At 38.1% G+C, this 13,754-nt stretch overlaps 1 protein-coding gene across 8 annotated transcripts in view; it reads right to left on the bottom strand.

Moving 5' to 3' along the window:
• UTRN (utrophin) overlaps positions 1 to 13,754 on the bottom strand; it is a 500,702-nt gene that overhangs the window by 330,883 nt on the left and 156,065 nt on the right. For all 8 annotated transcript variants that reach the window (XM_088023855.1, XM_088023858.1, XM_088023856.1 and 5 more), the window contains 3 exons: positions 12,884 to 13,096; positions 1,274 to 1,387; positions 446 to 601 (listed from right to left, as the gene is read on the bottom strand). In XM_088023855.1, coding sequence (XP_087879981.1) covers positions 446 to 601; positions 1,274 to 1,387; positions 12,884 to 13,096 — 483 coding nt within the window. The remainder of the gene's footprint in view (positions 1 to 445; positions 602 to 1,273; positions 1,388 to 12,883; positions 13,097 to 13,754) is intronic.

A 13,754-nucleotide genomic window follows, 5' to 3' on the forward strand; every position in this document is an offset into this window, starting at 1 on the left:
CATTCTGGCTTTCCCACAGCCAAGTACCCACATGGTAATGTCACTTCCTTGCTCAAAACCCTCTGCTCTCTGTGTGGAGTCATCCTTGAAATAAAATTTTCAAATTTTGTTTCAAAGGCCATATACAATTCATCTCACCTACATTCTGACTTCAGATCTTACCCACCCGCTAACTCCTCTCTTCATTCTATTCCAGCTACACTACCTTTCTAGTTCTTTGTTGAACACACCAAGCTCATTCCCACCAAGGAGCCAAACTGGACAGTTAGTACCCTCCCTTCATTAAAAGAAAAATCCATTTTTTTGCCCCAACCTGCTACCCATGCTATAGTTATTCTAGACCACTGTTTTTCAGACTGGATGGGCTATAAAATCAATTCAGACACTGAAAAAAAGGAACGGTCTGCCTCTTAAAAGTCACAGACAGCAAAGCTGAAAAACTTACCTCCTTGCTAAGTTTCTCCAATTGGGTTTGGTAGTCCACTAGTTTTGTCTGCATCCAGGTTTTGATTCCAGCAACTGGACAGCTTCGAAGATTAGCCTCTATTTCTTTCATGTCTTTCAGAGATGATTCCACTGTTTCTATTTCATTAACAAAGGCCTGAACACAGAAACAAACGCATGTTGAGTTCATTCCTATATAAGTGGGTGCCACAATTATAATTTGTCTCTGCTTGCATCCCTGAAAATATTATAAAAACAGACTGCTTGGGAGTCAGGACTTTTAACTACTTAAGAAATATTGTGCCTTGAGAAATTCATTTCACCTGGGTGCTTCATATAGCCATCTGCCAAATTAGATTGGAAATATTTGACTCTCGGCAGGGAATAGTACTCTCAATTAATTTAGAAAAGCCTAATGATTTCACCGAATATAAACTGCATGCAGTCTTACTGGCAAATTTCACTTGTTAGGTATGTTTTTCTTTAAACCTCACCATGTGGCATAATAAAAGCAATATACAATTGGTAATTATGACCCTAAAATTATCACTAGAACATAAAATAGCAAAGCTCCTAATTAATAAAAATTGCTCTTGTTCTCTCTATGCAAAATTCTGTAACCCTGGCCAAAAATGAAAATATGAATAACCATTCTTTTAATGACGATAAAGTAAAAAAAAAAAAAAAAAAAAAAAGGTTTATGGTGAAAGATATTTTATCTCGGTTTATTGTCATGTCATATTCATGCAATTTTAATAACAGCAAATAACAAAGAAGCAGAAGGAAATGTTATTTATTACAGCAGAGGCCCTAAGTCAGCAGAACTCACAGAGCACTGGTCCAGCTGACTTTGTAGCCCTTCTGCGTCTCCTTGGACCACCTGCTCTTTCATTAAGAAGTCTTTCACACCATCCATCCACTTCTCAATGACTTTCGAATCCGCCTAAATCAAACACAATAACAGAGGAGGAAATTACTCAGTGACACTCAACCTAGTGCATCTCAAGATCTATCGCTACTGGAAGAAAGGCAACCTTTCACAACTTTGATAGCATCCTTTTCATTTATTCTGTTTCTTTTTGTTAAATCTTCCAAATCTGAAAATCATGATTTTCTTGATGATTGACTAAAACCCTCAAGAGATGACAGTTTTGGTGATCATTCTAAAAATTTCAAAACACTCTCCAGTAACCAAGCTACTTTGCTTAAACGTGAGCAATATCAATGATTAAAAATTCAAATTATAGGAAAAATGCTTTGCTAGATGTAATCAGCTAAAAAAAAAAAACTTTTGTTCTCGTGTAATTTAGAACAAATTTTCTCCAAAAGTTAGCTACTCAAAGCAGGAATAAATTAATGGCATACAGGAGGGGATACAATAGATTGTTCTTAGTTCCGCTGTCCAACACCTTGTTACCTAAGAACCCAGGACAGTCCGCTGCTCAGCTTCATCCTTTTACCCAATATTTACTAGGCACTAGGCACCCACTGCAATCCTTACTGTGTATGGTGCTGCAGGTCACAAACAACTGAGAAAGAAAACATTTTGCAGAGAGAAGGAGAGACAGTAACATTGGAACTGGGCCGTTAATACAATGAGGTAGGTCCAACTTGATCTCCAGTATCAGAGCAAAGTAATGGTCATTTCTTCCCCAGGCCTCCCATTCTGAAGTCACTGGTCAGTTTCACTTGTTAGTTTCCCTGATATGGAGCTGAATTTGTTCCCTTATATCCTGTCGATTCTTTGCTTCTCGTTCAACCCTAAGAATGGAGGTACATTTACAATCCTGCTCAAGATTTAAAAGCAGCCACTGTGTCCTCCCTTAGTCTCCTAGTGGCTAAGCATTCCAAATTCCTTCTGGGATGTCTCTAGGACATGAGATCCAGGTATGGCACTCACCACACCCATCAACATTCTCAGGAAAGTATGCCAATTTTTTTTTTGATGTCCTTATAACATGCCACCCAGAACTAACTATTCTCCTTATAATGCTGGAATGAATGGTAACGATAGAACCCACCATTTCACATATGGCTCTTACATTCATAAAATGCCATCTAAAATCATTTAAGTTTTATTCTTCTTATTGTAGGTTGTTTTTTGTTTCTTTCTTCCATTTGTTTGTTTATAGATATATTAGTCACAACAGTATTTATGGTGAGCCAGAATTCCAAAATTCCCGCAACTACCTCAAAATTACATTTCCCTTACTTCATATTGCTTTAGTGACCTCTGGAATAAATTCAAGACTTCATATTTATAAATATTAAATCTTCCCTTGTTATGCTAACAATAGTAGTTACCAATGTAATAATGAGAAGCCAACAAAATGATTTGAATTTTTAGTTTCCCCACTTTTGTACCAGCTATTTCTCCTGGCTTTCTCTTCTCTGCATATCTGACAGTGCAATGTCCTTTCTCTATAGGAATTTTTTTGCTGTTGGGTTTTCAGTTTTTTTTCTGGTGAAAAACAGGACCAATGACAGTGCCTTCCTGAGCATTTCCCCATGAGGACTTATGCCATTCATTAATCAACACAGTTTTAGCTTAGTTTTCAAAATATGGGAATCTACGTTAACACTAGCACCTAACTAGCTTACCACCTCCTTCTTATAAGGTTGGAAGAGATTTCTCAAATACTTTACTGATGAAGTCAAGAGTTGCCAAATATGAGTTTGGGAGCCATTATTTGAACCAAATGAGCATATATGAAATGGAAGATTATGAATCTGTATATCTAACAATCTAATATCCCTCCTCCAAAAAATAAATAAAGGAAAGCAGTAGTTAAAGGAAACAAGTCTTGGCAAGGCTTCTTAGTGGTGTCTATGATGATTCCTAGCGACCACCACATTCTTTCCTAAACGCATACAAGATCTCTGGTTTGTCATTTATCTATAGCTCTGCCAGGAACATCAAGCTTACTTCAGGTCTTTAACTTCTAGAAAATAATGTTTCCCCCAAATTAGGACATTCACCCAACTCTATTTTTCTGGTAATTTCTCACAAGATGCATAATGTGGTCTTGAGACCAAGAGTAAAATGCCCACATTACTTGGGATGTAGATGTAGGCATTGTAGGATCTGGGGTAGTTTTCCTATCTAACTCCTAATTGAGGCACGAATGCTCCCTCCATAATGACCATCTGACACTGTCCAATTTACAAGGCCCTTCTCTGATGAAAATGGGGAGCAAAAAGCACTTGTTTGGCCTTTCAGCCTCTCTTATTGACCCTGGGCACCCTGCACATGCTTCCAAACACAGCTTCAAAAACCCTTTCAGTCACGTTGTGAGCTTCCCTCAAGCGTCCTTTCCCTCTGTTCTTTAGCCTGTCTGTCACTATTCTCACAAGCTCATGCACTCTTCCTCCTATGTATTATTTTAATTGGTGACATATCTCTTCTGTATTTGCTCCGTGACCTAAGATCTACGTGGTAAGACATGCCAAGGGCAGGGGGAGGTGGGATGCAGAAAGATAAAAGTGCAAAAAGTACAAATGCATCTATCTCTAGAAATCAGGGGGGACTTTTTTTTGACTGCCCATTTGACTTGCCACTTCCTGCACTGTTAATCTCCATTCTAAACTTTTTAAGAATTCAAAACACCATTACAGCTGTATAACTGGGCAATTCATTACCTCCAATTTTTGAATTAAAAGACGGATGGTCTTCTGGGCCAAGGATTATTGAAATTTAGAGGGAAGCATTACACTGCATGGAGGTTTTCATCACAACCAGCCTTGACTGAAGCAAGCAGCCTCAGCAATCTGTCATTGGCATGTGAGAAATCAACCGCCTTCCTTCCTCCCTCTCCCAGATACACACAGACCTGTGTGAGCACACACGATTCACACACCTGTTCCTCTCTCTCTTACACTTCAACAAGAGAAACGGAAAAAAAGAAGAAGAAAGCAATAGACACACACAAGCCATGAAAACTAGCTGATCATCCCAACAGTAACAAAAGGACCAGGTGGGAATCTGACAATCTGTTTTCACTACTAAGAATCCTTCACGTAATCCTGGCCACACTGAATTCTAAGAGAAGCAGTGTGACCCATGAAAAGAAAGACAAAAAGTGTGAATACCAAGGTCAGCACCTCATCAGCCACAAGGTCCTGAGAAACTAATTTCTTTTCTTTGAGCCTCAGCAGATCATCTGTAAAACAGGAATAATAACAACTAGCTCACCTGGTTGTTCTGAAAAACAGAGGTAATGCTTGGACAAGGCCTGGTTACAGAGCAGGCATGCAGTAAATGCTAGCTACTATTACTAAGATCTACAAAACCAAGTGCTTTAGGACCAAGATTAACCCATAAAGAGGTACCACTTCCAAGTTCAGAAATGAGCAGCCAGGGAGGGTACATGCTGTCATGAGTCAGCTTAATGCTTTTAACTGTTGCCAGGATTAATCCTTGTCCTATGCTATTGGTGTTCAAAAGGAACTGAAAGAGCTACTATATCTTCTGAAGTCAGCTCAGAAGGAAGCCCAGTAAATGAGGGAAGGCCCAAACTTTAGAAATGCCTGGTGGCAGCAGATTCTCACGGCATTCCCCTACTCCCCCCATGGCTACACCGTATGGGAAGGGTTAAGATGTTAGTAAGACCAATACTGGCCTCCGTTTGTGTGCAGGCAAGTGTGGGAGACAGAGAGCTCTGCTCCGCCCTCCAATACCTCCTCTTTCCCCAGAAAGAAAACACCGTCTCAATCCACCTGTGGCAGGTGTTTCCTGTGCCTTAAAAGAAAAATACCCAAATTCTGATCATTAAGTCAAACACACAAGAAAGAAATTCCGAAGTACAAGAGCTCATATGAAAAGTATTTCTCTGCCCATTAAAAAAAAAAATCACTCATGATTTTTTATCTCATGATTTTCTAATGTACAATGAGTATTTAATTTTTTCTCCACTTCCATCCACTTGCAGAATAAATACACACATGTACGTTACATATATTACTATATATAATATATGTTCTGAATATTATATATATATTAGGATTGGGTAATTTCTAATGTTCTCTCTTCTTTAGGGGACCTCAGCTCTTTTGAAGCAATATAAAACATTTAAAAATACTTGTAAACTTCTACAATAAATATCTATCATTAATTCACATGCACAAAATAAATTGTAAGTACTAACCTCGGGCGGGCAACCATGTCTCATTCTCACTTATACTCACGAATTCTGAAACAAATATAAAGTGACTAATATGGTATTTTGAAAACCAAAGTATCAAATATTCCAGTTTGGAAGAGCCAAAATTCTACATTGACCATCAGTGCTCAAAAGCACTGATTTGGGCAACACCTGCTGCCGGATCATGGAAAAGGAATGCAAGGTCATTGAAACAAGTCCTCTAACCCTAACACACCCCGTCTCCCAGCCTGGCCCCTGAGCTAGGGGTGGGGGAAATATGAAGCTTGGTAACTCTGGATTTAAGACAGTAAGATTCCAAAGTACACAACTACCTCCCAAGATTTTGTTGACAGCTAAATTCTTGGCATTTTATTTTGTCCCTTCCCCATCTGGTGGAATGTCCACAGCTTTTTAAGCAATTTCTAATCCAAGGCACAGGCAAGAAAAAGGATGAAACCAGAATTAAAACAGTAATTTAAGGCAATGGGGTTTCTATTTTGTATGGTTTTATAATATTTGTGAACCTCAAATGCACTCTTTAAAAAGTGTTCCTTCATTTAATAGGGAAGACCAGCAAGGACATTCCTACAACATTTATTATCTAAAACTAAGAAGACTTCTTAAATCTAAGGTTTAGAATGCACCTTTAGTAAAGTAAAATGCATTCAAAATGAGAAAGGAAAGAAAAAAAACCTTATGAGATCATCAATCATATGTTACCTAGAAAGAGTTAAATCAGCCATGTTGCAGATTACTCTTAACTAGGTATTTACCACAGCGTTTTTACTGTGAAATTCTTTCCAGAGTCACTTCAAAGCTCGGTTCTGCATGTCTCAGAGCTCCGGCATATCCCCTTCCAAACTCTGGGTCAGAGCACATCGACTGATCAGCAATTGAAGGAAGGGGTGTGACTATACAGAGTCCTTCCATTTATGATGAGCAGGCATTTAGACTGTATAGCTCCAACCTCAGTAGAGAAATGTGACTGGGTAAGATGCCTGTAGTCACCTACAAAGCAATGACATTCCCATCCATTTACTTGCTGTTTCCCACACAGGGCTCCTGTCATCAACAAGCTCAGTCCTTGAGGGAGGAGAGACACAGGTCTAGCCTTAATAAAAGCTGGCCTGAGATGAGGGTTTGTGAAGGTGTAAACAGTGCATAGTAGAATCCAGAGGAGGGAATAATTAGCTGTGGGCATGGTGGTGAGCAAGACTGAGCGCTGCTTGCAGAACAAGCTTCTTCTTAAAGGATGAACTCAGACGAGGAAGGTGTGAATTCCTAGCAAGTAAGTGGCATTTCCGGAGAAAGGCAATTGTCCAATGTGGTCTTCAGGATCTACTACACTGTTTCCTCACCAGACTCAGTTCACGAAGGAGGGTCTGCTTGGGGCGGGGGGTGGGGGGGTGCAGGAGGGGCTTCGGGGCAAGGAAGGGGCAGAAGCTAGGAGACGATTGTGAGTGCCCTCTGTATCACCATGGTAAAGACAACCCGATCCTTTCCAGAAGTAGAACTCTGGCACCACTGGGGAAGAGGAATTTGGGAGGGAAGAGATTGGAAGCGGGAGCCAGCTTTAAAGGCCAATGGGATCGCCAGGGCAAGGGACTCTCTGGGAGTCTGAACACAGCAGAGGGAGGTTGCAGGAGTGTCTGAAGATGCAGGAGCAGTGATAAATATAAGACAGAGTTTTGTGTGGGCCTCGGGAATGGTTTCACAATTCTGCAGTTATACCACACTGCAGAAGGTTTTGAAGAGGGGAAAAGAAACAATAAACAATACAAAATACCTGTAGCCCCTGAATGCAAAGATAACATTACTGGTGATAAGAGATATATAACCAGCCTCCTAGAAGCTTATAATATGTAATCCCCATAATTCATAAGAAAACCAAGTAAAATCAATAATGAAAAAATGAATGTTCATGTATTTTTAAATGTTTTGCTGCCCGAAAGAAGTGGGAGGATTTACTGTGAAGTGGTTTTTAAAGTACCAATTAACATTTTAATTCTTAAGTACAGGAACTGAGGTCATTACTTTGGCATGGAATGGATAAAAAAAGAATTTAAGAACATATATGAGCATGACACTGAATAAGAATACGCAGGCTAAACTTGCTACCTGTACAGAGAAACCAGCCATGCAGACAAAGGAAATGTAGGCAGGTGAAAAAAAAAACACTATTTGCCAACAAGTAACAGAAAATTAAAATATGCACACAAACAAATAACAAGTATGGTTATGGTATTTTACAAATACCGTAGGGTGGTAGGAAAAAAGTAAGCACATAGCTATGAAATGCTTTTGAAGTTTAAATGTGCTGTACCAATGAAAGGCACCATCATTATTTTTGGTAGTGGGATTCACACTCCAAGCTCATGCATTGTGTACTATTTAAATGTCCCTCATGGAGCTCCAACATCACTTGTTTCAATTAGGGTGAACAAAAAAATGATTAGAATGAGTAACATTCATGAGCTTTTCTTTTTCACTTGGAATATGTTAACCTCCAGCAAGGACGCTTTTTCTTCCTAGTGATTCAAAAATCTATACATCACCCAATGCTCATCACAAGTGCACTCTTTAATCCCAATCCCCCCCACCCCCTGCCCCTGTGGTAGCCATCAGTTTGTGCTCTATAATTGGTTTGCCTCTCTCTTTTTCCCTTTGCTCAGTTTTTTTCTTAAATTCCACATATGAGTGAAATCATATGGTATTCGTCTTTCTCTGACTTATTTTGCTTAGCATTATACTCCCTAGCTCCATCCATGTCATTGCAAATGGCAAATTTCATTCTTCTTATGGCTGTGTGTGTGTACATCACATCTCTATCCATTTATCCGTCGATGGGACACTTGGGCTGCTTCCATATCTTATCTATTATAAATAATGCTGCTATAAACATAAGGGTGCATGTATCTCTTTGAATTAGTATTTTTGTATTCTTTGGTTAAACACCCAATAATGCAATTGCTGGATCATGGAGTAGTTCTATTTTTAACTTTTTGAGGAACCTCCATCGTGTGTTCCACAGTGGCTGCACCAGTTTGCATTCCCACCAATAGGGCACAAGTGTTCCTTTTTCTCTACATCCTCTCCAATACCTGTTGTTTCCTGTCATGGAGTTTAACCATTCGAACAGGTGTGCGGTGATATCTCATTGTAGTTTTGATTTGCATTTCCCTGATGGTAAGTGATGTTGAGCATCTTTTCACATGTCTTTTGGCCATCTGCATGTCTTCTTTGGAGAATGTCTGTTCATGTCTTCTGCCCATTTCTAATGGGATTATTCATTTTTGGGGTGTTGCGTTTTATAAGTTCTTTATGTATTTTGTATACTAACCCTTCATCAGATATGTCATTTGCAAATATCTTTTCCCATTCCATGGGTTGCCTTTTAGTTTTGTTGATTGTTTCCTTCACTGTGCAAAAAAAGCTTTTTATTTTGATGTGGTCCCAATAATTTATTGTTGCTTTTGTTTCCCTACAGACATATCTAGAAAGAAGTTGCTACGGCTGATGGCAAAGAGGTTACTGCCTGTTCTCGTCTGGGATTTTTAAGGTTTCAGGCCTCACATTTAACTCTTTAATCCATTTTGAATTTATTTTTGTGTATGGTATAAGAAAGTGGTCCAGTTTCTTTCTTTTGCATGTTGCTGTCCAGTTTTCCCAACACTATTTGTTGAAGAGACTGTCTTTTTCCCACTGGATAGTCTTTCCTGCTTTGTCAAAGATTAATCGACCCTACGACTGTGAGTTTATTTCTGTGTTTTCTATTCTCTGCCATTGATCTATGTGTCTGTTTTTGTGCCAGTACAAAAATATTTTGTTTGGAAGGGCCAAAATTCTACACTGACCATCGCTGCTCAAAAGCACTGATTTGTATGTGTCTAGGATGGGCAACACCTGCTGCTGGATCATGGAAAAGGTATGCAAGGTCATTAAAACAAGTTTTGATTACTACAGCTTTGTAATATAATTTGAAGTCCAGAATTCTGAGGCCTCCGCTTTGCTTTTCTTTTTCAAGATTGCTTTGGCTATTCAGGGTCTTTTGTGATTCCATACAAGTTTCAGAATTGTTTCTTCTACTTAGGAGAAAACTGCTGTTGGTATTCTGATAGGGACTACATTAAATGTGTAGATTGTTTTGGGCAATATAGACATTTTGACAATGTTTATTCTTCCAATATACGAGCATGGAATGTCTTTCCATTTTTTTTGTGTCCTCTTGGGATGCATTGTTAATATTAGCTGCCTTCAGAGGTGCCTGGGTGGCTCAGTCGGTTAAGTGTCTGCCTTCAGCTCAGGTCATGATCCCAGCATCCTGGGATAGAGCCCTGCATTGGGCTCCGTGCTCAGCAGGGAGCTTGCTTCTCCCTCTCCCTCTGCCTGACTGTCTGCCTACTTGTGATCTCTCTCTCTGTCAAATAAATAAATAAAATCTTTAAAAATAAAATATTAGCTGCCTTCAGAAAAGGGAATGGTATTGAGGGGGAAAGGGAATTCTAAATGTTCACTCTAATACTTCTCTATTACTCAGTTTCTTCGCAATGAGCACTCTTTATGTATTACTTATATAATTAAAAGTGCATTTTAAAAAATAAACAAGCCCACCATTTTTTTCCTAAGAAGCATCATCTTAAACTAGCACTGAATCAAAAACCTGTGCCTCATGCCTTAAAGACAAATAGAACTTAAATGGCTAAAAAACTGTACAGTGGGTCACTGAAAAGAGGGAAGCAATAACAACCTACAAATGAATATTTACTTGTAATTAGCTTTGGGTATAAAACTAAGGTTTCCTAAGTGAATTGTAAGTAGTTAAGTAACAAGCAATGCCTTCAAAGCAAAGCAAATAAAGGAGTAAAAGTTTTCTTTAGAAAAAATACATATTTCAGTAAAGAAGTTGTACAGTTAAGGAATACACATAATGTCAACAATCCTGTAGTTAAACACAAAAAATAAAGAATAGCTGGACATTACAAATCTGCTACTGTGATAACAAAAAAGATCTAAATATCTGGGATATTTATTATGGAATGAATTTGGCACACATTCCAACTGGCCCTCTAAGTGCCTAGATGTGCAACATTAGTAACAACTCACTAAAGCCTAAGGCTGGATTACTATAAACACAGGACTCTCTTTTGTGTTTTGGAACACTATTTATTCTCTTTAAATTCCATATTAAAATATTGGCACACATTTAGCTAACCCCAAAATACACTTCTGAAAGTCAAAAGAAAATTATTTAAATTTGAAAACAAAGCAATGCTCTTTTGAAAAGATGAGAAATATTTAATCCAGCATTACTCAACCTTCACACTATTGACATTTAGGGCCAGAAAATTCTTTGGTTGTGGGGGATGTCTTATGCATTAGCTGTAACCTTGGCCTCTACCCACTAGAAACAAATAGCACACCCCCTTCCCCCCACAGTTGTGACAACCAAAAGATGTCTCCAAACACTGACAAATGTGGGGGGGGACAAAATCACCCCTGGTTGAGAACTACAGATAACACAATGCTTGGACCATAACCACAAATTTTACAATCACGAATAAGGGTAATTTTGCTTTGTTTTGTTTTTTAAAGATTTTATTTATTTATCTGACAGAGAAAGACACAACGAGAGAGGGCACACAAGCAGAGGGAGTGAGAGAGGGAGAAGCAGGCTCCCCGCCAAGCAGGGAGCCCGATGTGGGGCTCGATCCCAGGACCCTGGGATCATGACCTGAGCCGAAGGCAGACACTTAATGACTGAGCCACCCAGGCGCCCCAAGGTAATTCTGGTTTTAAAGTTTAAAGAACTACAACGGAAGCCATATAAGGGGAACTGGATCCACTCACAAAGTTTAATGATTCGAAAATACTAAGCTTATACATATAACACACCCCTCTTCTAAATTAATGCTCTATTCTAAGGAGATCTCAGTTTTGGTATAGAACTGCAGTTTGCACTTAGGAAAAACAAGTTCCTTCCATTACCACCACACACACACACACTCTCTCTCTCTCTCTCATAGAAACCTCACCATCTTTATTCTCCTGGCCATTCACTGGAGCTGTCCACTCGGGCAGAGCTTCCCTCCATGGTCAGTGGTCACCACACTCATCTCATCTTTCTGGATATCTTTACACTGATCTGGATAGTCTACCCGCCCCTCTTTTACCTCATGTTCCCTGGTTTTGATTTTTAAAACAGCATCTTTTTAAATTTTGTCTTCATTTTCAATCTTTTCACTTTTTTAACAACATCCTTTACACAAATTCTCACATATATATGAAAAATATATATATATACATATATATACATATATATATGTATATATATAGTCTCCTATATATATAGATTTGGAATCTAAATCCAAATACATATATATATATATTTATATTAATTAACGTTGGATATATATATATATATATCCAAATTTAAACCTCCTATTACTAATTTCATTTCATTCATTGAAAAATATTTCTTGACTGCTTTCTCTCTGCCAGGCATGATACCAGAAGTCCAACGTGAGATACAACAGTGGGAAAACACAACACAACACAAGACCAAAGTAAGGAGACATCAGGAACAAAGGGAGGAGAGCATGACTGATTCATTCTTCACCCAGACCTTTTCTAGTAGAAAACCAGATGATTTGTTGAAGACCACTTCTCCATCTTCCTCACAGATAAAATGTTAAAATCCTGTCTTATCTGACATTGACTTTTACCACTTTCTCCTCATGTCCTAACATTTGTCCTTTCCTCTGGAACTTTATCTCTGCTTCATCTGTGGACATTTTCAGATGTAGCAAAGGAGCCTACTTCTGATTTTCATATCCCTCAAATTACCCGCTTTCCAATTTGACACTGTTTATCAATGGTCTGCTTCAGATTTTTACCTCCAAATCTCTGAAGTCTACAAAAACCAGCTTCAAGGACTCAGCTGTCTGCCACTACCTGGGCAATTTTACCACTCTAACAAAGTTCCCCTGTAATCTAATCACCAGTCTGAATATCATGCAGGCTCCTCATCCCTGAAACGTTACTTTGACCAGTTTTAAGGAATTTTCTCTTATCTTCAAGATCCAGTTCACCTCTTACAAAGAAGCCCTTCTGCAAAGCAAAAGCAAATAAATGTGTTCTCCAGCACATCAAAAGCAAGTTGGAAATCCCAACTTACCTACATAATAAATATGGGAAATGAAAAAAATGCAAATATCCAAATAATAGATAGTAGAGTCTTACTTGGTAAATTACCATTTTGCTCTCTGATAAATTTAAACACCATTAGCCTCTGGATTTACCTCAAAAGCTTTGAGTTTGGAGGTAATTTCTTCAAGCAAATGTAGATCTTTGGAAACCTTGACCTTCAGTTTGTTCCACTTTCCCTGAACATCATCAAATTCTTGCTTATACACTTTTTCTACATCTGGAGAAACATTTTTCTCCAAAGCCTTTGTTTCTTCTGCAAGTTTATATAATGTAGGTTTTTGATTCTCAAGAATTTCATCAAGGGCCTGGAAAAAATTTTTAAAGATTAAAAATATGCACAATAATTTGTACAGATGTAATAATATGGGCTATAAACAGCCTAAAGTCACTTTTTAAAAGGTATACAATTAAAAAAGAATTGCACAAAAATCATAAAAAAAAATAAGCATAACCAAAAAAAGTTAAAGCTTTCCCTTCATGAATTGTGTGTGGGCCAGAAATAATATATTCTCCACACTAAAATCCAGTAAAACAATACACTCAGTGACGACCAAGTGTGCAGTGCTCAATGGTTGATCTGTTTTATCTGATGAAATAATGCAGAGTCATATATCCTAAATGACCAGAGAAGCATTTTTTATTCAACACAGAAAAAAAGAACACAACAATTCCAGTGATAGTCTTTTTATTAAAGATATTTTAGCAGATTATGAACAGGCTGAGAATTCTAGACTAATTACAATTGAAGGAGAAAATATGCTTTTATTCTATTAGTAATATTCAATGAGTATCTCTTCTTTTAGCTGAGGTACTACATTATAGTCACTAACCTTCAAATTATAAAGAACTTTTAACCAATTTTGACCAAAAATGACTAATGTTTTTTTAAATAGCTGAAAAAATATTTCAAAATAAGTGATGGGGGTATTCAAAATGACCCTAGACTTCTAAGACCTAAAATAT

This window comes from Eumetopias jubatus, unplaced genomic scaffold, assembly GCF_037043125.1.
Source record: "Eumetopias jubatus isolate StellerSeaLion01/CBP00866 unplaced genomic scaffold, mEumJub1_p1.0 scaffold_6, whole genome shotgun sequence".
NCBI lineage: Eukaryota > Metazoa > Chordata > Mammalia > Carnivora > Otariidae > Eumetopias > Eumetopias jubatus.